The sequence below is a fragment of the Mytilus edulis genome, chromosome 9 (genome assembly GCF_963676685.1).
Source record: "Mytilus edulis chromosome 9, xbMytEdul2.2, whole genome shotgun sequence".
Classification (NCBI taxonomy): domain Eukaryota; kingdom Metazoa; phylum Mollusca; class Bivalvia; order Mytilida; family Mytilidae; genus Mytilus; species Mytilus edulis.
Window position 1 is genome coordinate 85,194,673 of NC_092352.1, and position 24,430 is coordinate 85,219,102.

The 24,430-nt window shown below is 32.5% G+C and overlaps 1 protein-coding gene across 1 annotated transcript; it reads right to left on the reverse strand.

Annotated features, from left to right (window-relative positions):
* Positions 1 to 120: 120 nt before the first annotated feature.
* Positions 121 to 22,581, reverse strand: LOC139490234 (protocadherin Fat 1-like). Its single transcript, XM_071277085.1, has 9 exons — positions 22,461 to 22,581; positions 14,452 to 14,622; positions 11,740 to 11,815; positions 7,633 to 7,796; positions 5,668 to 5,847; positions 3,960 to 4,075; positions 2,567 to 2,738; positions 1,612 to 1,745; positions 121 to 303 (listed from the first exon to the last, which is right to left on the reverse strand). The coding sequence occupies exons 2-9, from the start codon at positions 14,489 to 14,491 to the stop codon at positions 121 to 123; spliced, it is 1,065 nt and encodes a 354-aa protein (XP_071133186.1). The 5' UTR covers positions 14,492 to 14,622; positions 22,461 to 22,581.
* Between the last annotated feature and the right edge of the window lie 1,849 nt (positions 22,582 to 24,430).

A 24,430-nucleotide genomic window follows, 5' to 3' on the forward strand; every position in this document is an offset into this window, starting at 1 on the left:
CGTATATAGTACTGGCTGGATTCAGTGTACATAAGCAGGTTAATACATACCAGTATTTGAAGGAGGAATAAGCGATACATCGTATATAGTACTGGCTGGATTCAGTGTACATAGAGCAGGTTAATACATACCAGTATTTGAAGGAGGAATAAGCGATACATCATATATAGTACTGGCTGGATTCAGTGTACATATAACTGTGTCATTTTCCGCGTCAGTAACAGTTAATGTATGAAGTAAAGTATTGGTGTTGATATCCTCCAGAAAACTTACACTATCAGGTAAATTCTGTATCACGGGAGCCTTAAAAAAAGAAATCATGAACTTATTTATAAATATAGTCATAGTGTTCCAATATAAATTTTTTTACTCTATGTAAACAAATTACACCATAGATTTCTTTAAATGAAATGTTAAAGGCTGTTTTAATTATAAACTAACAGTTTACAAAACTTTATATTTTTGAAATACTTTTCTGCCTCAGGAATAGATTATTATTTTAACTGTTTATGGAAAAAATTCGGACTTTTGGGATACAACAAACTTTCAGCAGATAAACATTCCGGTATCTCTGAATGCATAGGTAGGTTAAAAATTGTAGGTGGCTGAAGAAAATGTTGGTGTTTTAACGCCACTTTTAAGCACCATTTTTTGGGCTATTTCGTGGTGGCCTGTTTTTATTGGTGGAGGAAGCCGAAGTGCCCGGAGAAAACCACTGACCTTTAACAAAAGAAAAATGACAATTCTTGTCAATTTAGATTAGAGTCGAGTGCACCCGACCGGATGGGGTTTGAACTCACAACATCAGTGTTGACTGGCTAGTGATTACATTAGTAGAACTACCTCGACCACATGACCAACGAGGCCCCTATTGGTATCAGCAGTCAGCGCTAAAATGTTTCTTCAAAAAAAGGAAAGTTCACAATTGGGAAGCTGAAATCATCTCGTTTGTCGTAAAGTTTTGATTTATTCCAACACTTATTGTCAATTCCTATATGAAGTTCAAATTGTTAGGCAAATTGAATTGTATCTGTTTTTGAATAATGATTTTGATTATTTATGCGATATTAAATAACTCCGTTATCTTAAATGTAATTAGAAATGTATCCCTCTTTTATCTAGACCCATTTATTCTATGTTTTACCAACGACAATATGTTGTAATCTAAAAAGTTTATATGCGTTTTTTGTTTTATCTACGAAATACTTTTACTTAAAGGAAAATAAAAACACGTGTCCTAAGTACAAAATCATAAGCCCGGTAATTTTGATGATATTTGTTCTATTGAATAGAAAGGTAAGTAGCTTTTCCGTCTGTTTTTTTAAGAATATATTATTAAAGTATTAAAAGAAGGTTCATATAATGTGTTTCTATTTAAAACTAAACCGTTTAAAGGTTAAACGATATTTTGATTAATTCACCCGTAATTAAATCAGAAAAATCAGAATGACATCACTTTATAGTGTTTTACTCTATAAGATATAGACGGTAATTTATTTAGATTTAATCAGATGTGATATAAGTGTCAATGAGACCATTCTTCATTCAAGTGACAATTTGAAAAAGTAAACCATAATAGGTCAAAATACGGTCTTCAACACGGAGCCTTGCCTGATTTAGGATTAAGTTGATAGTCAGCACAGCATCGACTTTATCATCTCCGTCGTCACACTCCACTGTAAGTGTATATGAAGATGTGGTATCATAGTCCAGCAAGACTCCTGCGTTTTTATATACTCCATAATCTTTTTAAAAAAAGAATGAAAACATTGAATAGTCAAATATTTCCTCCAAAAAACATTTTAGAACTTAAAGCAAAAGTTAAAAGCAAAAACAACTTTTTGGAATTTTGGATCCTCAATGCTCTTCAACTTTGTATGTATTTGGCTTTTTAACTATTTTGATCTGAGCGTCACTGATGAGTCTTATGTAGACGAAACGCGCGTCTGGCGTATAAAATTATAATCCTGGTACTTTTGATAACTATCGCTACCCTTAATCAATAAATTGTCTCATAATCATTCGTCTGATTAATTATATCACTTTTTATTACAATTTAAAAAATACTTTTGATTCAATATGATCCTTGGCACCTTAGTTACAGAACATTTTGGATCGCATGGTTAAGGTTTTCCTTACTCATTTAGATCCGAAAAATGCACAAAATCATATATTGATATCATCTCCAAAATATGCTGACATTGGTTCCTAAAATAAACTCATATGAAGAGATTTGTTTTACAAAATGTATGAATTAAAGGTTTTTGAAATTGATCAATTTAAAACTGAAGCTGTTGTCTATCGTTTGAAGATAAAGTTGAAATTCAAGGACATATTTTAAAAATCATTAATTGTTATCACAGGTACCAGGATTATAATTAATTTGATATGCCAGATTCCGTGCCGTAAACATAAGATTCATTAGTGACGCTCAGATCAAAATAGTTAGAAAGTCAAACAAGTTCAAACTTAACCTTGTTCGTTAGGCAACAGCAGTGTATCGATGATGATCAATTGTGATAAATAGATTCACATGAATACATATCTGTATTCATTAATGTTTTACCTGTTGAAGAGGGTATCTGGGCAACATCAAATGGCACGGTTCCTCCGCCTTTCTTTACACAAGATAGCGGATCTGTTACGGTATCTGTAGCATTAATGGTAAATATCAATGTAGTGTCGGCTGTATCCTCTGGTATTGATACAGAATCAGGGAGGTTATTGATAACAGGAAGCTGAAATGGTACACATGTTTAGTATTAGTACATAATGTATGCTAAGTGCAACTATAAGTTTGGTCAGATTTGCAACATTTATCGGTTTACGAACTTATCAAAATATATGTAATAAATCATGGTTAATACGATTATGTCGTATGAAATCTAAAAAAGGGTGGTATATTTTGCACGCTTCTCAGATCTAAAAAGTACTCCCTGTTTTAGCACTTCCGAAATTCCGTGAACCAATACAATATTATGCAAATAAAGGTTAATGTTGATGTCTTCAGTACAAGACACCATTTGGTAAAATTGAGAATGGAAATTGGGAATGTGTGAAAGAGATAACAACCCGACCATAGAGCAGACAACAGCTGAAGGTCACCAATGGGTCTTTAATGCAACGAGAAACTTCCGCACCCGGAGGAGTCCTTCAGCTGGCCCCATAACAAATATGTAACTAGTTCAGTGATAATGGAAGTCATACTAAACTCCGAATTATACAAAAGAAACTAGAATTAAAAATAATACAAGACTTACAAAGGCCGTAGGCTCCTGACTTCTGACACGCGCAATCATGCGACGGGGTTGGTGTAACATTCAATGATTGTCCCTTTATTTAAATTTAAGACCAAAAGGCTGTGACTGCTTGCAATTGAGGAATCTAATAAAGAAATGATTTGGCGAACAAAAGTGGTGTTCTCCTTCAAAAGGTGTAAGTATTACAGCACTCGTTTAAACGAAAGCAGTATACTCTATATCATTTGATAATCCAGACTATTGTCCATGATGAAAAGGACAAGTCACAGGGAACCCAAAAAGAACGAAAACAGCTCTGTTGACACGGGTACAAAATATCTTTTATAATAGGGATGATTTTAGTGATAATTTATCTCTACAAATATAAATATTTATAACAACTACATTCTAGTATTACGTCATGTATAGAGTGTGAGATATAATGTCTAGAAAGATTAAAACTACCCATGATATGACTGTTCCTGCTGAAGAATTATATTTTTTGGAAAAGATTGAAATAATTATAGCTCAGTCATTTTTTTACCTACTCTCCCAAAAAAAACATAATTATAAAGAACAATATACCTTATTTTGCCTTTTTTACTGTTTTTCATTCGAATGTCACTGATGAAAAAAAACGCGCGTACAAAATGTCTATCCTGGTATGATGAGTATATTCATATTTACTTTTCAATTTGAACTAAAAGTTCTAAAACTTACTCTATTAATGATCTCAATAGTTTCTATTCCAGTTGATGACAAAGTGCATGGATCCTCTACTGTCATTTGTAGATTGTATGTATTCACGGGAGGAATCGCTTTTATTCGAATTTCGTCTAAAATCAATAATAGTAAATGTATTATTAAATATGTGGCTGATTATAGTTGACCTAAATACCGCAATTAATGATATTTGCATCTACGTACCCAAAATATTACATTGAGACTCATCATTATATAAAATACGTGCACGACCAATTAAGACCAATAGGCAATGCCGCCACATTATGAGTTTAAATTACAGTATGCTTAGTCGGAGAAGACGAAGGACGCCTATACACTGTGCTGCAGTTAGATAGTTGTGCCGAATGCTTTTTCAATACTCTCTTGAATTAACAACATTATCATGCTGGCCCAGGAAACATCTTCTCTATATGTCAAAAGATTAAACGTTTTGTTTTATAAAAAGTCAATATTACATATATTTGAAATAGGTTCGATTTTAGAACAAAATTTGGAAAAAAATCAAACATACAATAGATAATAAAACGTGCATATATATTATTAGAACCATTTAGGCTTAAATTGTTATCAACATAAAACATGATTTATGATTACCAATTAGACAACTATTCAACAAAGCCATGATGACGAGAAATTTCTTAACAGCTATTGGTTATTATTTATTCTCGTGTTGAAAAAAGTAAAATCCCAAAAATACTAAACTTGAGAAAAACTCGAAACGGAAAATCCCAAAACAAATGGCAAAATTAAAAACTCATCAAACGAATGGATTACAACTTTCCCATTCCTGACTAGGTACAGACATTTTATTACGTAAAAAATGGTGTATTAAACATGGCTTTATAGATATTAAAATAATTATTGAAATCATCTAACCTAATCATTATATCCATATCAGGTTTTTGGAGAAAAAAGTAAACGATCTGTTCATTCAAAATTTGAATACACTCGGGCAGATTCAAAGCTTGATAAATCCTGGTATCTATGATGGGTTAATTATCAATATATATAGAGGCAATCGGTTTTCCAATCGTTACTATGTACTCCTAATGTAAGAATTGTTTTAGTACCCATATTAAGCATATTTCATGCAAAACGTCGCGACAGTAAAGAAAAGAAAACTTCCAAAGTTGATCTACTTCAAGTTTTAAATGATACATTGTCACTACATCACTTGCAATTAAGAGAAAGCTTGCAACTCATTTATAACTTGCCATAAAGTTAACAAATGAAACTAGAAGGTAAATGTTTTATCTCTTCATACCTCCCATGAAATTGACACAGATAGACACGACTTCAACATAGGATCTGTGACAAACGAGATTATTCTGAATTACGTATACATGATAAATTATACAGGACTGATCTCTCCGTAGACTTGATCAGATAAATAAGAAATTAACAAGTATATTTCACTGTACGGCCTTCAACAATGAGCAAAACCCAAACCACATGGTCAACTATAAAAGACCCCGTAAAACGAGAAAAAAAATAACGGCCTGATTTATGTGAAAAACAAAACACAAAATATGATATACTGAAACAAAAGGAAAACCACTAATTGTATGCACATGTCTTGTAACTGGCACACGCAAAATTCGGCTTTGTTGTACATTTTTGCGGGTGTCGAATCCCACCTAACCTTGGAAAGTAGTGTAACAGTACAAAGTTCATTCTTACATACCTGCAACAAGCTCAAAATAACTTGTTCCACTGTTGGTAGCTGAATCCAATGTCAACGCGAGGTTTCCAATATCCTCTTGGTCATTATCAGTATATGTTATTGTAGCTAAAACCTTTCCAATCGAGACGTCATCGTTATAAACTGTTATTGTTCCAAGGCCAGTCAACTGTGGAGTTTCACCTTCAGCAAGAATTTTTCAAACCATGTTAAGATTTAAATAAAGTCTCACCTTCCTCAGCCTATGTTGACCTTACATGGATTTTAGGTCCAATTTGGTCATATAGATCAGTTATTGTTTCGGATTTATAATCCCGTTATCTGATAGACATAATCCAGAAAAGTGCTTTTATAATCCTTGAAATATTCCGTTATCTGATGGAAATAATCTTGAAAAGCGCTTCAGACGCATGAACCTTCTAATTTTTCTAATTTTTTTTTACAGCACCGGAATGATACTGCTATTGGTAGACTATCAGTCCCCTATGGTATCATCAGTTCCATAGCAAGTAAATCAATATTTACATGATTTTTAGGAAGCCCTTCTAAAATTGGTCGTTTAGGATTTACGAAATTTAATCAAAACTAAGGTAAAATTGTTCTTAGATGAATGTGCATGTTATTTTAATGTCTTTTTTTTAGTAATATTGATCTTCAACAGTTTCGGTTCTTATATCTTTTTGGCTTTCAAATAATCAGCTTTTCGTTCATGATGAGAACTTCAATTTTGTGATGACAAAATCATTTTTGTAGACAAAATTCATTTTTGTAGACAAAATTCATTTTTGTAGACAAAATTCATTTTTGTAGACAAAATTAATTTTGTGTCATAAAAATTATTTTTTTTGTCATTACAAAATTCAATTTTGTGTCACAAAAGTCAGTTTTGTGTCACAAAAGTCAATTTTACGTCACAAGATCAATTTTGTCAACACAAAAATAAACACAAAATTGAATTTTGTCATGACAAAAATGAATTTTGTCATTACAAAATTCAATTTTGTGTCACAAAAGTCAATTTTGTGTCACAAGATCAATTTTGTCAACACAAAAATAAACACACAAAATTGAATTTTGTCTACAAAAAATGAATTTTGTCTACAAAAAAGTAAATTTTGTCAACACAAAATTGAATTTTGTCATGACAGAAATGAATTTTGTCTACAAAAATGAATTTTGTCATTACAAAATTCAATTTTGTGTTTATTTTTGTGAAGACAAAATTGACTTTTGTGGCACAACATTGACTTTTGTGTTAAATTTTCACTTCTGTTTAACAAATATCAAATTTTGTCTACACAAAAAATAAACACAAAAATGAATTTTGTGACAAAGTATCAGTTTTGTATGCAAATTAGTTCACAGAATCCAAACTAAACTAATTTGCATACAAAATTGACTTTTGTCGCCCAATTTTCAAATTAGGTAACAAAAGTAAAGTCTGTGTTACAAAAATGAATTTTGTAATGACAACAGTAACTTTTGTCCACTGAAAGATAATTTTGTATGACAAAATTTTAAATTTGTAGTATGCTACAAATTTGTTAAACTAAACTCTTTATTGTTGAACAAAACTCACTTTTGTCCGTACAAAATTGAATTTCGAGTACAAAACCATTAGAGTCCCATTCGGCGCCCCGTAAGTACACAGAACACTTCATAATAAAGTAGGACAAACTAACGTAACGCGCGTCTGGCGTACTAAATTATGATTCTGCTACCTTTAATAACTAATTGCAGTAATCTGGTAATTGCAGGTAATGTAGAAGGAAAAGCAAATCGAGCTTCCTATATGAACTTCATAATTATATATAAAAATATATAACTAATCACAATATTAGTTTATACCTTTAAAACAAAAATAAAGCGAAAATAAAAAAAAAGTATTGATGCAAGTTCTTCTCTGTTTTGCATTCATTTTTAAAGGAAGAAAAGTCTGTATTGATAGTTTAATAGTATAGTACTTACTTGGTGTATAATAAGAAATAATGGAATAGTCCGAGTTAATTGCTGATGCACCTGAAGTATCAAGTGTAGTCGACACAGCGATTGCTGTTGTTATACCTGTTAACTTCCTTACATTTTCTGGACCTCCATTTTGAAAAGTTACGAACAATCCTCCAGTTGAATGCCTGAAAAAGAATTATTCCTTTAATATTAAGAACTGTTCAAACATTTCTGCTTCAGGTGAATAAACTCAAATAATGTCTTCTATTAAACATAAAAAAGGATAACAGCACGTGTATAAGGCATTTAATATGTTAATCACGACTCTGCAATATGTTCATCACGACTCTGTGATATGTTAATCACGACTCTGTGATATGTTAATCACGACTCTGTGATATGTTTCTCACGATTCTGTAATATGTTACTCACGACTCTGTAATATGTTACTCACAACTCTGTAATATGTTACTCACGATTCTGTAATATGTTAATCACGATTATGTAATATGTTACTCACGACTCTGTAATATGTTATTCACGATTATGTAATATGTTACTCACGACTCTGTAATATGTTATTCACGATTCTGTAATATGTTACTCACTATTATGTTATATGTTACTCACTATTATGTTATATGTTACTCACTATTATGTTATATGTTACTCACTATTATGTTATATGTTAATCACGACTCTGTAATATGTTACTCACGATTCTGTAATATGTTACTCACGATTATGTAATATGTTACTCACGACTCTGTAATATGTTATTCACGATTATGTAATATGTTACTCACGATAATGTAATATGTTACACACGACTCTGTGATATGTTACTCACGATTCTGTAATATGTGACTCACGATTCTGTAATATGTTACTCACGACTCTGTAATATGTTACTCACGATTCCTGATTATTTCAGTGGTAACTTAACAAAAAAAGGTATTATTTTACATCTTTTGAGCCTCTGTACTGTTCCACGGACAATGTCGTTTACAGAATTCAATGTACTTGTTTTGCACAAGTTTATGTTGGTAAAACTAGACAAACTTTGCGTAAAAGCATAATTTAACACCGGTCTTGTAATAAAGATCGGAAATTCAGTTTTTTTCATAACCATTTTAAGTAGCCAGATCATAATCCTTGTTTATCTATGAAAGAATGCATCACCAAGGACATTTATAATCACAGCAATAGCCCTATACTATGTACTCCTTTGCGAAAAGATAGAGAAAATGTTTGAATAAGAAAACTAGGTAATACAATACCATATGGTTGCAATGATAACATCAAAGGAGTAGGAAATTTGTCAAGTCCAACTTGCTGTGATGTAAATGTAATGAGCTTATTTAACCCTACTTTATTATAACTTTTGGACTGTTTTCAATTTCGGTATATTTCTGAAATTTATTCTTACATACTTTTGATCTTTTAACCCTATATGCTAACATTGTCTATGTAAATTTTAAAATTGTTATTATGCACATTGAACGACAAATCTATGTGACGTATAAAATTTTCTGACGTCAGACACACAAATCAATGAATGTGTTTGTAGATAGATGTTTTGTATTCTGTTAAATTGTTCCTTTTAAAATTGTTATACGATAATGACTGATGTACCCATATTTTGACTATTTTATTTATTGTATATAGATATAGGAAGATGTGGTGTGAGTGCCAATGAGACAACTCTCCATACAAATAACAATTTAAAAAGTAAACCATTATAGGTTAAAGTACGGCCTTCAACACGGAGCCTTAGCTCACACCGAACAACAAGCTATAAAGGGCCCCAAAATTACTAGTGTAAAACCATTCAAACGGGAAAACCAACGGTCTAATTATTGTGTATGAGTGTTTAGTTAACGCATCAATGTAAATATAACGGAAGTTGATGAGACTGTCATCATAGTGAGAGGGTTAGCGCTATAAAACCAGGTTTAATCCACCATTGTCTACATTTGAAAATGCCTGTACCAAGTCAGGAATATGACAGTTTTTGTCCATTCGTTTTTGATGCGTTTTGTTATTTGATTTTGCCATGTGATTATGAACTTTCCGAATTGATTTTCCTCTAAGTTCAGTATTTTTGTGATTTTACTTTTTAAGACACGAACATAGTCATAACCGTAGTCTTAATGTAAAAAGGTCTTCCAAATCTCGAAGCTTTGATGACCTTATTTCACATCTTCATCATCCGCTAGGGTTTAATTTCTTTAGAACTACTCTTTTTTCCCTGCCTGTTAATTTTCTTAAATTTTTGACAGTATGTGCACTTGACAATATATAAACTCATCATAGATACCAGGATTAAAATTCGTATATACGCCAGACGCGCGTTTCGTCTACAAAAGACTCGTTAAAAATGCCAGATAAAGTACGAAGTTGAAGTGCATTGAGGACCAAAATTTCTAAACGTTTTGCCAAATACTGCTAAGGTAATTTATTCCTGGGGAAGAAAAGCCTTAGTTTTTCAAAATATCAAAATTTTGTAAACAGTTAATTTATAATTATAACCATATCAATGATAATTCATGTCAGCACAGAAGTGGATGCATTAATACATTTTCTCCAATATACAGACTGGGTTATCATAATCTTTGATGTAGCTCTTTTCCGTCTTTTTAAAATCAGTGAGATCGGAACCTTTACATGAAGAAACGAGGAAAACCTTCCTGTTTAATTTACCAATAAAGAAACTGATGCTATAAACATGAGCAACATTCTGCATCACAAGAGGGTAACATCTATAATTCCACTTTATTTTTATAACCAGTCTGTTCCTTATTTATTATACAGGGACACCAAAACCATTGCATGTAAAGTATTTAACTTTAAGCAAGCATTGCATGACCTTGCTTTAGAATTAATACCTAAAATCCCTCCGACATGCGACTGTTCCCACTCCCCTTATTTTTACAGCTCCATCTGTCATGTTATTACTGGGGATCTCAGCATAATTCAATATGAACATCTCCGAAAGATGATATAGAATGGTTCTATGTTCAGAAAATAATCAATTGGAACAATAACTCCAAAATAGTTGAGGAATACGCTAGAGCATGGAGTAAACGAGATGAAGTTGAACTGGACACTTTGTCCAAAATGGTCAAAACAATCAGGTCTCTGAAAAAATGTCGCATTCGTAAGTTGAAAAACTGTGAATGGTCGACGAAAGTCTATTTTCAGAGACAGAGAGGATGTGAAATGACTTGCATCTCTTCATTAGTATGTTGTTGTTCTTGCGGACAAAGCTTCAAAAAATATTATCTTTATATGTAATCATACTACTACGAGTATCTTATAAAAGAATTAGGACGATAGAGCACTCTGGCAATCCCGTATACACGACATTTTATTCGACAAGGATGAGAATTGGCAAATCAGCATTCATGGCTTCAATGAACATTACATTGAACAGCAAATCGGAGGACTTATATTGTTTGTTTTAAATACCTATGTTTCACAAAATTCAGAAATTCCGTACAAACAACAGTACGTCACATAATTATGTTTCAATGGCATATTTGTCCAATTTTTGTATTGTACCTTCGATATTCGTTCACTTAGATACATGAAATTAACTTAAACTCATAAATTAATACCTTTTCTAAAAAAATCAACATTAGCTTGTACTGCATTACATTTAACAGTATTCGTCCATACTTATTTTAAACATATTAAGTCATCTAGCAGGCCTCAAGATTTTTTTGAAAATTAAGAGTTCACCCCAAAAACCAGTTTGGCCACAACATAAAAATTTCAAGTTTATTTACACTTTACACAGTGTGTATATATTAAGTATGTTTAAATGAACATATGTTCCCATAGTTAAGGACTTTATACATTATAGGTTGAAAAATACAGGCAAAGTTTAGATGTTTATGAAGAGTCTAGCTACATTTTGACTTTAGTGGAACCTTAAGTACAAAACGGACCGAGTTGTAACACATATTAAATCAAGCAAAAGTAAAAAGAAATCCAAACTATCTACATTAATATACAATTACACATAGGAAAGATATTGCCCCCTGGACAACAACCCCCCCCCCCCCCTTTCCTCCCCGGTGACTTTTTTGTGCAAAGAAAACTAATATTTCAGGGAAAACTTACAGTCCAGGATAATCATTGTTATTGACTCGGATTCTCTGACCATTGGCAATAGTGCGATTTTCTTCTGTACCAGGATCTAGCGAAAAAAACAAATTGTGACTGTTAGTTTTGTTTTAACCACAAAGCGTAATCTTGTATTTCATTCTATTTTGCACGAAAGCTTTTTTCGTTAATATTTCAAATGTAAATCATGTTAAATGTATCATAATATTAATTGAAATAACGGTATCTGGAAAGTTTAGACTTGAATTTCAATTTCTTAACAAGTTTATTCTAATGAAAAATATATTTATTGTGTCTGTTTAATAGCCATTCCTTCGAGATCAAATGCTGGTTTTATAATTAATTCATGTCATTTCGATAAAAATTCAAAATTAAATGGAATACACAAAATACAATTCATAGTAAGGCTTCATTCGCTCCATTATAATAAATAAGTATATTATTGTTTGAAGATGCATATCTTCTAAAGAAATTTCAAAAGAAGAATTCGCAGTAGATGAATATTATGAGTGTCCTTCCTGCAACAGTTCGAACAATGACACAGATGAAAACGTACTTAATTCTCGATCCTCTATGGCATTTTCTAATGTTTTCATGAGAAAAAAAAACAATTCACGGAAATATGCCACTTTATAAATTTCAGGGCAAGTTTCGTTGAATGTCAGATTACGTTTATGATACACCACCGCGGGCATAAAAAACTTCTGGAGTTAAAGCGTTCGCCAAGAGTGTTTCGTTGCATTTCGTAATTCAAACTTATGCAGCACGCGTCTAACGATGCTTATCGTTCTTCTTGCGTGTACATAACGTATACGGACTTCTGGTTCACGAGTCGGTCTATACGCGAATGTGTGACCCCAGCATTTTATTGAATATTTAATGTATATATGCATTTACAGAAGCCAGCTATTTTTTTTCAAATAAAAATAAAGTACTGGGGGTAGCCATGTGTACTGCTTCGAATTTTATCTGTGAATGCTTTTTTCTACGTTGGGGTTTAATTTTTAGTTACTATTGGCTTTAATCTAGCCTTTTCGTGTTTTATTTAAAAATCATCAAAACCCTCCGAAGCAGTCTTAGTGTTGATGTGATACGAGTTCAGTCCTTCCAACTGGTTTGTATAGTATGTTTTATCTTCTGATGTTACACCACTACCCCGGGTAAGGTATTCCATAGATATAAGAAGATGTGGTGTGAGTGCCAATGAGAGAACTCTCCATCCAAATAACAATATATAAAAGTAAACCATTATAGGTCAATGTACGGCTTCAACACGGAGCCTTGGCTCACACCTAACAAAAAGCTATAAAGGGCCCCAAAATTACTAGTGTAAAACCATTCAAACGGGAAAACCAACGGTCTAATCTATATATAAAACGAGAAACGAGAAACACGTATACATTACATATACACACGACAACTACTGTACATCAGATTCCTGACTTAGGACAGGTGCAAACATTTGCAGCGGGATTAATTTAACGTTTAAATGGTACTAGACCTACTCCCTTTTTCTGAAACAATAGCATAACATTACAACATAGAAAACCACACGATAAAATATCAATTGGAAGGCTTAACTCAATCAAAAAAGTATGTTTTACTCCGCTACATTCTATTTTTTGTTCCAAGTCGGGGGCTTGTAATTCGGTGACTGTCGTCGGTTGCTTGCTGTCTAATTTGTTTTTGGTTTGTTGGTTTTTCTCCTCTGAATCAGGACCCTTACAAAGCTTAATGAATGGTATTTTTTTTGTTCATTGTTGAAGGTTATATATGACTTTTCCAAGTCAAGAGCCTGTAATTCATTGGTTGTCGTTCGTTGCTTTATGTCATATTTTTTGTTGTTCATTGTTTTGTACATAAATTCGGCCGTTAGTTTTATCGTTTGAATTTTTTTTACAGTTGTCACTCGGGGCCTTTTTAAAATAACTGACTATGTGGTATGGGTTTTGCTAACTGTTGTATGCCATCATACGGTGACCTATAGCTGTTAATTTCTGTATCATTTAGTCTCTGATGGGAAGTTGTATCAATAGCAATCATATCACATCTGTTTTTATATGTAGTATCCCAGAGGTGTTGACATCTTCTTCCTTCAGTCTCTAGTGGATAGTTGTATCAATGGCATTCATAGCATATCTCCTTCTTTTTCAGAGCAAGTGGATACGTAGTGTTTGACATGAGGAACCATCGTTTTGCTTATGTATGTATACATCCGGTAATACTCATAATTCGGACGGTCACAATCGAGTTTGTTCAGTTTGATAGCGCATCAATAAAATCGAGATAGACAAAAATTGGTTCTATTTAAACTTCTCAAAATAATCATGACTTATTGTCTTATTTCATCTTGGTCACCATTTTTCACCATTGCAGTAAAGTGGAATACATTCTAAATAATGTTTGTATTATGTATGTGCCTCGTGTAACAGTATTTACTGCTTATATGAGGAGTAGTAGTAAACTTACTTTTGGATGTTAACGTATGATTTCCACCAATAGATACAGGTCAGTCGCCTGACGTCTCCACACCTGCATAGGCGGATCCGGGGGTCCGCCCCCCCCCCCTTTTGTGGGAAAAAATTAGTTGATTAAATAGGGAATCACTGAAGCATGACTGGAGCAGGCCCCCTTAGGTCGGTCAGCATTTCCCACCCCCCTTATGAAAAGTTCTGGATCCGCCACTGACCTGCGTAGTAGTTAACTTACTTGTGGATGTTAATGTATTATTTCCCACCAATAGGTACATGTCAGTCGCTTGGGGTCTCCAAACCTGCGCATCAAATGATCCTGTTGATGTGCTGTGAAACTGCCACTCATACACGAAACCACAACAGTCATAACCAAATTCAGTGGTTTGAGTCAACACAACAAGAACTCCTAAAAAAATATTTTTTTATCGGAAATCTCATATCATTTGCCTTCATTTTTTATATCTATATATTATCTTATTGTTCGCTAAACCTTCTCTGCTTTGTTTCTCAAGTTCTGACGGATGACAAATGTCCCTTAGCTGTAATGTTTTCACAATATAGATATAAAAAGATGTGGTATGTGTGCCAATAAGACACCTCTCCATCCAAGTCACAATTTGTAAAAGTAAACCATTATAGGTAAAAGTACGTTATTTTTCACACGAATCTATACTGCAACCTTGTTTTTTTTTGCGCTATTCAAGTCCAATTTACACAAATGTTAAATTAATATGTAATGTATGTATGCTTTTGGGGCGATCTAAAGCCCGCCTCCGGGTACTGGACTTTCTCGTTGTGTTGAAGACCCATTGGTAGCTTCGGTTGTTTTCTGTTCTTTGTTCTGGTTTTGTCTCTATGACACATTCTCCATTTCCATTTCCATTCTCAATTTTATATTTTATTGTACTGTTACATATATTTAAATAATAATATAATATAAAAAAGAAGAGGTGGTATAATTGCTAATGAGACACCTCTCCACAAGAGACCAAATGACAAATTAACAACTTTAGGTCACCGTACGGTCTTTAACAATGAGCAAAGCCGCTTAGTCAGCTATAAAAGGCCCCGAAATGACAAATGTAAAACAATTCCAACGAGAAAACAAACGACATAATTTATGTAGAAAAATGAACGAAAAACAAATATGTAAATAAAGGCAACAGTAGTATACCGCTGTTCAAAACTCATAAATCCATGGACAAAAAACAAAATCGGGATAACAAACTAAAACCGAGGGAAACGCATTAAATATAAGAGGAGAACAACGACATAACACTAAAATGTAACACACATAGACAAAATCCCACGAGAATAACAAATATAACATATATATATAACATCAAAACCAAATACATGAATTTGGGATAGACAAGTACCGTGACACGTCTTATCGCAATGTGAATTTACACTCAAAAATAAGAGAAAGCAAACACATCAACAAACGAAAACTACTAAATAACAGGCTCCTGACATCGGACAGGCACATACACACGAAATAAGTCTGTTTGACTTGTCTTATCCAATTTGTCTTTATGCAAATAAAATATGTTTAAATTCAATTTTAATTAAATTATAAGTGCATATGTTCGTGTGTTTTCTGAGGTTATAGTTTTATGATGTCATTTCCAAACATATAAATATTTTTTGGGTTATTTACGATTAAGAACAAGATTCAATTTAGAAACACTTTGGCAAATTTTGTTCATATTCTTCAAATAAAAAATGAATGTGTAGCACAAATAGTTGTTTTTAAAGCAGTATTTTCTTTTTTAAGCAAATTAATTCCGGGGGTATCTCAAATAAAATGTTGCAGCAAAATATGCAAGCTGTGTAATATTGTATAACCATTACTTTACTGACCAACGGTTTATAGTTCAGTCGATTTGTGAAACAATTGTTCAGATTGTGGTAAAAGCATTTAACTTTGTAGGGTTTTTGTTAAGGTCATAGTACACAATTATAGCTATGAACCCAATTCAGAAAACAAAATGGACGCTCGGGCAGCCATTTTAAAATTACCACCAAACAATTAGTAGAAATCATTTTTATAGAATTACAAAAAAATAAATGGCTTTACCAGTTTTGATTATCTTTTGTACATAAAAAGTTATCAAAGATACCAGTATTATAATTTAACACGCCTGACGCGCGTTTCGTCTACGATCGTCTACATAACCCTCATCAATGACGTTCAGATCAAAATAGTTATAAATCCAAACAAATACAAAGTTGAAGAGCATAAATCACTAATGACAAAGACTATCATCTGATTACTTCAGATATTGAAGTGCTGGTGGCCATCTTGAATGATGGCCCTTTTGAAAACAAAAAATTTTGAGATATCATTATTTGCATTTTTTTATAATTTGCTATTTACATTTATACTAAAGTTGTGATGCATTTCAGATCAGACATGTACATGTTGACAAATCAAATGTATCTTATACATCATTTCTTTTACTTGCAAGTTTGTTAAAGTATTTTTTGACCACAGAACATAACGTACATAACATATTATGTATGACAATACTATATCAAAAAGGATAAAAATTGTAGATATTGAAATCACTTGAGCTAAAAAATCTAATGAACAAATAGACTGAAAACAATTGTGAAACGCCATGAGTACACGTGAGGATTTTTAATTTCCGGCAGATACCAAAAAGAACACTCAGACATAAACATTGGAACTGGTCATCAGTCCTTAGATGCTACCATACAAAGATGTTGCACATTGAATTACTTTCTCGCATCACTCAACATGGAAGTTAAGTGAAAGCCATGGAATTGCAGAAACAAGCCAGCATCACATGGCAAAATGGTATAAATCCTGTCAATATAAATTTCGAGATCTCAAACTATTTCGACAAGAAGTTGAAGATGAGTCATCGACTGAAAAAAACAGTAAAATAACCTGACACTGTGAATCAACAAGAACAATGAATGCATGACTTTTTTTGTGGTGATGTATCTGACGGTCTTCATGAAGCATTAACATTCATAATTATGATAGACAAAAGAGTATATGTATGAAATTGCACTTGACCTACAAGCCATTGTTCTCTTATCCAAACTTAAGGCTGGATATTTAATTTTGTTTGTTTGTTAAAACTGCACAACAAGGCAGAATCCAAAGACACAGAAAGAAAGTCATGGATCTGTTATCCGTCGAATTGTGCTTGTCGCATTAATAGAATACAACGACGACTCACAGTCTGGAACAAATATTGCGCAATCTACGAACTTGCTTGAATCGCTAAATTGTACATTTAACGCCTGAAGCAACTTAAAGTTGTCATATAAGAAATGATTAATACAGCGATCCTGAAAAATTGGATACTTCTAGCTGCTATAGAAGATATGCAAGCACACATAAAAGTAGCGTCATTATCCTGATTTTAAACGAATATATAATATTGGGGACGTTCTGAAACAGGCAATGTCTTATATGTCGCTGAAGGCAATATCATAGCCAAAGCTGTTAGAATAGTTCGAGGAGAAATGTATGATACTAAGAATAGTTTTAAAGGGACACCCAATGGAGGCTTTCAACATGATTCAGTTCAACAAACACCGAGACACGTTGAGCTCTATCTGAGGACTTATAAGTTGTATATTTGTAGTTGTATCCTTTAGACGAAGAATTGCACAATTAAACTGTTACAGCTGCGAAATGGTAAGTGCTCTTTTCAATTCAAAAATATTACTGGACTGTGTCTCGATGTTTGGCCCCCCTAGAATTATTTTTACAAAGGAAACTATTATTTACGGAACAGATTCATGTTGACATCTGGTATTGAATGTACTTGAAGAGCTATACTTAGTATCAAAGTATCAAACATATCCCTTCAAACTATTCTAACTCCTATGGCAATGATGACTTCATTTTTATCTTTTGTCCTTTTTCAGAGTTTCACCAACACCCTTGTTCAAAATCAGGAAAACAAATCTGCCTTATGTGTGTCCTTATAGATCTGCTATGGCAGCTAGTTTCCATTTTTTTGTAGATGCGTTGTATAAATCCTTCCTTCCATGACAACTCTAAGTTGATTAAAACGTTTACTATACAATTTAGCGCGATAGGCAAACTTGAAGACTGGAAACAATATGTTTTCCAGACAGTGTGTCGTTGATGTAATCTATTATGTCGGCAAGCACAATTCCATTGATAACAGATCCCTGGCTTTCTTTCTGTTTCTTTGGATTCTGGCTACTTGTCATTATGTCAAGTTTTCTATAAAAATTAAGAATGATACTTGGCATCCTGTGATATTACATCTCCAGTACTAAGTTTGGCTAAGAGAGCAGTGTCTTGTAGTGCAAGTGCAAACGCACGTACTCTGATGTCGATCCTAAACGATGCATGGCAAAGATCGTCAGATACATCACCACAGAAAAAAATACACTGAAGTCATTGTTCTTGATATACCAGTCAACTTTAAGGTGACTGGTTATTCTAGTGGGTTTTTTTTATCATTTGGCGACTTATCTTCAACTTCATCAATATGTTTTCTTTTTTCTTTTTTTCTTGATCTGAAAATGTGTTTCGACAGGATTTGTGCCATTTTCCCTTGTGAATCTGAAGTGTTTCTGCAGTTCCATAGCCTTCAGTCAACTGTTCCAAAATTGAGCTATGGGAAGACACAATTCAATGCGCAACAGTTTCCCGTATGCTAGCAGCAAAGGACTGATTACCAGCTCAAATGTTTACGTTTGTTCTTTTTGTATCTGATTGGCATTGTAAACCATCATGTGTCCTATCTTTACGTTTCACACATTGCTTCCAATCCATTTGTCCATTAAGTTATTCAGTTCCAGTGTTTTCTGTATTCTTTAAATTTGATCATTGTTGACAAAGTGTGGTCGTTAATTATATTATATATACAATTCTAACATGACGTCCTTCAAACGCTTTGAGTACACACCCGTGGTAAAATATGAATATGTTTCATGGGCTGTTCCCATTGTACCCCCACGTCATATGTTTTTAATGAATGAGGAACCCGACGTCATAGAACGATGACGTAAGAATATAAGCATTTTACGGGAAAATTCACGCTTGTGAATCCGAAAATCATCTCAACAAGGAAACGTAAACAAACGATGCTAAAATGTGTTATAAGCCTTTTTTTTTATATACATGTTAGACATATAAGTAAATTATCATTTAAATTTATCTAAAACTATCTAAATACGTTATTTTAAATAGTTAAAACATGTCACTAATTCAGTTTGCTCCGTTCTTTTAATAGTGCGTTTATTTATGAGAACGGCAAATATTTGCCTCCACCTAGAGCGCTTTGATCCAAAAGAATTGCCGTATTTGTCCTATTAGAATCGAAATAATTCATGGGGGCTTGAATATATCTAGATTTTACCACGGGTTGTCCCTTTATGCCGATAGTTTACCCCTCGCTAACGCTCAGGGTAAAATATTTGTCATAAAGGGCCAACCCGTGGTAAAATCACGATATATTCAAGCCCCCATGAATTATTTCTTAAGTATATGTGGTTTGCTTTGACCCTTAACTTATACTCGGCAAAGCTATAACCATCATCTGAATAATTGTTTCATAAAACGGATGGGCTATATGGGATCTCTTCTGGACATCACGAGCGCATGCGTCCTGCGCTAAATTGATAAAATTCGAATGTAAAAGGTTAAACGGTTGCAGAGAACGATACAAATGTGTAAAGGCAGTGGTTAGTTGTACTATTCTGTGTAAATGGGGAGGACGATGTGATAGGATATATTATATATAGAAAGAAACAGCTATTGTTAAATTTGACAAGGTGTACAACTCATTTAGTGCGTGAAATTTTTAACGTCAATTGAGAACAATTGAGCAGATAATTTGCGCATGACATCACTTGCTTGATATGACAGTCATTAAAATGATTTATTTTCATCGAATAATAAATTTGGAGATCTACCTATTTTTGCTTAACTTTGAATTTCAAGATTTTTCAAGAGGGCCATTCAATAAGGGTAATATTTTCATAAAGTTTGTTCAACAAGGCAAATGACAAAAGCAAAGTCACTCTTTTTACCAGATTTCATACTAATATATTTTTCATGAATTTTAAAAGTATTTTATCAAAATCAAACGTCCGCCATTTTAAAAATTACCGCCTTTCCCGCCAAATTAGACTTTCGAAGTGGGTCTATAGCTAAAAACGTTTTCCATGACATATACTACTATAATGTCAAATTTCATGCTTTTACCACAATCTGAGGAATTTTGCTAAAATTTGCGTAAATCGCCTGGACTAATAGGACTGATATATAGATTATACCTGGTATATTTGTATGACTCAAATCTATAGAAAAAAAAGGGGGGGGGGGGCAAATTTATGGAAGATTCATAATCTATGGCAAATGTGACATAATCAAAAAGTATATCTGTTCAACAGTGGACCAATTCAAACTCAGGAGCCATATTTGTAATTCTTATATGAGATTGGGCGTCAAATCTATGGGTTCCGCCATCGTTAGCAAACGCGTCGATGTATTTATGGCCTTATTCAATTGTGACGTTATATGTTACTCTTTCCCCCAGGATCCGCCATAGATTTAGAGAAAACAAAAATCTGCCATAGATTTGATTGGTTTGACGTCACATATTTGCCATCGATTAGAAATTGATTAAGTCGTGATTAAATTATTTAACTTTCTATTAATCTTAGTCGTAAGTTTTTTTATGAGATCGACTGCAAATTTTCAATCAAGTAAGCACAATTTGATGCAAGAATGAAGATAACTTAGGCCTATGTGAATTTTTAAAAGTGTAGATAATTTTTCAATCTAATTATGATGTAGTATAACAAATCACATGGCAAAATCAAATGACAAAACACATCAAAAACAAATGGACAAGAACTGTCATATTCCTGACTTGGTACAGGCATTTTCAAATGTAGAAAATGGTGGATTATACCTGGTTTTAAAGCGCTAAACCTCTCACTTTGATGACAGTCTTATCAAATGCCTTTATATTTACAATCATTATGATGCGTGAACTAAACAGACATAATAAATAAAAAAAGTCAAAATATGGGTACAGCAGTCATCATCGTGTAACAATTTTGAAAGAAAATAATCCTGGTACCTTTGATAACAAATTATAATCAAATAATGATGTACAATCCATACAAAATGTGTCATTTTGTCATATTCTGAAGCTTACGAAAATGCACGGTGACCTATCAGTGTTATTATATATATTTTTGAACATACATCATTATATACTTCATTTTGGCAAAATATGAACAAATTCCATCATTTTTCATTTAGACTTCCATACCACCTTAAGCACCCTATAATTCTCTATTCTGTATTTTTTTAAACAATTTTCTCTCTTATTGTTGTTTACAGATGTTGCATTTTTATTCTGCACTTGTAATTGATTGTTCAATATTCTGTAAAGCCCGTACAGACACTCGTATATATTTTGGCTTGCCTTGGCTTGTATAAAAAAAAATTCTATTGTAACTTTTCAATAATAAGGACATTTAGGACTAGTGTACTTAAAATATAAATTTCATCGACCTTTTTCTATTATCAAAAGAACTATTCAAAATAACAGTTAAACGATTGAAAACAACCTAAAAAAAACTAGAACTATATTCAGTTGTTCCGACTCATATTTTTGAAAAGTATTTCAAAAGATACGTAGTCTGATGTTATTTATGTATTATTGTCATTTTGTTTATTTTCTTTGGTTACATCTTCTGACACCAGACTCGGACTTCTCTGGAACTGAATTTCAAATGTGTGTATTGTTATGCGTTTACTTTTCTACATTGGCTAGAGGTATTAGGGGGGGTTGAGATCTCATAAACATGTTTAACCCCGCCGCATTTTTGCGCCTGTCCCAAGTCAGGAGCCTCTGGCCTTTGTTAGTCTTGTATTATTTTAATTTTAGTTTCTTGTGTACAATTTGGAAATTAGTATGCCGTTAACCTTCATTATCACTGAACTAGTATATATTTGTTTAGGGGCCAGCTGAGGGACGCCTCCGGGTGCGGGAATTTCTCGCCAACTTGAAGACCTGTTTGTGACCTTCTGCTGTAGTTTTTTTCTATGGTCGGGTTGTTGTCTCTTTGACACATTCCCCATTTCCATTCTCAATTTTATATTAAAAAAACACATTCCAAGTTGATCATTGTGGAAACTTATCATTTATTTTAATACCATGATACAATGTAACTTATCAAGTGAAACATGTAATCACAGGTTACCTGTTTCAGCGTTAACAGAATTTTTGTTGGTAAGTCCGTGTTTCTCTCCAGTTGATAAGTCTGTCGTACATACAGTTAGAGCACTAACAACTACAATAAACAATTCCAGGTTATTAATGAAGGTTACCAACGGGGTATATTTCATTGAAGAACAAGCAATCAAATGACAAATTAACGGCAAACAGGTTCATTCAACCTATGCCAACATTTTGAAATTTAGGTATAAAATTGTATGAAAATATGTTGGCATAGGTTGAATAAAATATAACATATTAAGTGTTATAAAAAAAAAATGGAGGCCAATCAATTTATAACCAGTTTAAAATTGCCGTTAAGTGTACACAATACTATTTTTGTTACTTGTAATAGTCAAAATAAAGGTAACTCTATGTGGTGCTAATCTCTTTTGTATTAGAAATTAACATAATAAAACAATTGACGATTGAAGGTACACTGGCAACTATTTCATGCACATTCAGGATATATCATTATCATGTGAATATAATACAATATATGATGAACTAAAAGTAGAATCACATCAAATGCATGGAAATAATGAATATATTTTTAGTGTTGCTTTTGTAATACTTTTATCGAATATTAATATTTTAGTTAAACGTTTTTATTTTGCCCCCCCCCCCCCCCCCTTTATTTAAAGTGTTCATTTATTTGTCAGAAGTTGTTTGTGGGAGAAAGGGAGAAAATCACAATTAAAATATATATATATATATTACATACGACGTCTTGACCAATGAGCAAAACTATTTTTTCACATTTTTTTTTAATTTGTTTCTTTCAAATAATAACTACAATCATGCAAATTTTTAAAATAATGATATTCTTCTTTTTAAAATATTAGCGTTTTATTGCAAATTTCTAACTTGAAACCACAAAGGAGGAAAATACAAAATCTACAAATCAAATTGCGAAAAGAATATAACAAAAGTACCATGTTCTTTTTAGAAATATACATTCTTTGTGCCTGTCCAAAGTCAGGAGCCTGTTATTCAGTGGTTGTCGTTTGTTTATGTGTTACATATTTGTTTTTCGTTCATTTTTTTTTACATAAATAAGGCCGTTAGTTTTCTCGTTTGAATTGTTTTACATTGTCTTATCGGGGCCTTTTATAGCTGACTATGGGGTATGGGCTTTGCTCATTGTTGAAGGCCGTACTGTGACCTATATTTGTTGATGTCTGTGTCATTTTGGTCTTTTGTGGATAGTTGTCTCATTGGCAATCATGCCACATCTTCTTTTTTATATACTAGTTAATATATACGCCATACAAAACAATTCTTATTGTTGTATCTTAAAATGTACTCGTGTAAACATTTAATATTTATTTATATATTTTTCATATTATATTAAATTATATATTGCTGTCAACTTGACATTTTTGTATACTGTACTTATTTTGAGAGGATTGTGCTAAGTTGTTAAAACTTGTATCAATAAAATAAAATAAATAATAATCTATTTTATTATTGTGTCACATATTGATTGACATACATATCATACAACAATATTAAAACATACATAGAACAATCAATACCCAGCCATATCATTTGGCTTATGAGACACATTGCACAAAATATATATAGATGTTCTTAAAAATCAAACGATACTTTGAAATACTGTATTTTTAAAACTAATAACTATGATTTTAGAGTATTTTCAACTTGATGAATAAAACTTAAGTAAATATATTTAAAAATGTTTCGTAAAAAATATTTACTTTACATACATCTAAAACTTCACACATACATACATCTAAACCTTCACACATATATGTGAAAATATTTACATTAAGATATTGCGGGGAAAAATCAACTGATATGCATAATTTAAATAAACTAATTGAATTAAAATAATTGTCCACTGTTAAAAAATTTAAGTAAAAAATTTATGTCGCATGAAAATGGTTAAAAATTATGTAAATAATTTACGTCGCATAAAAAACTTATGAATAC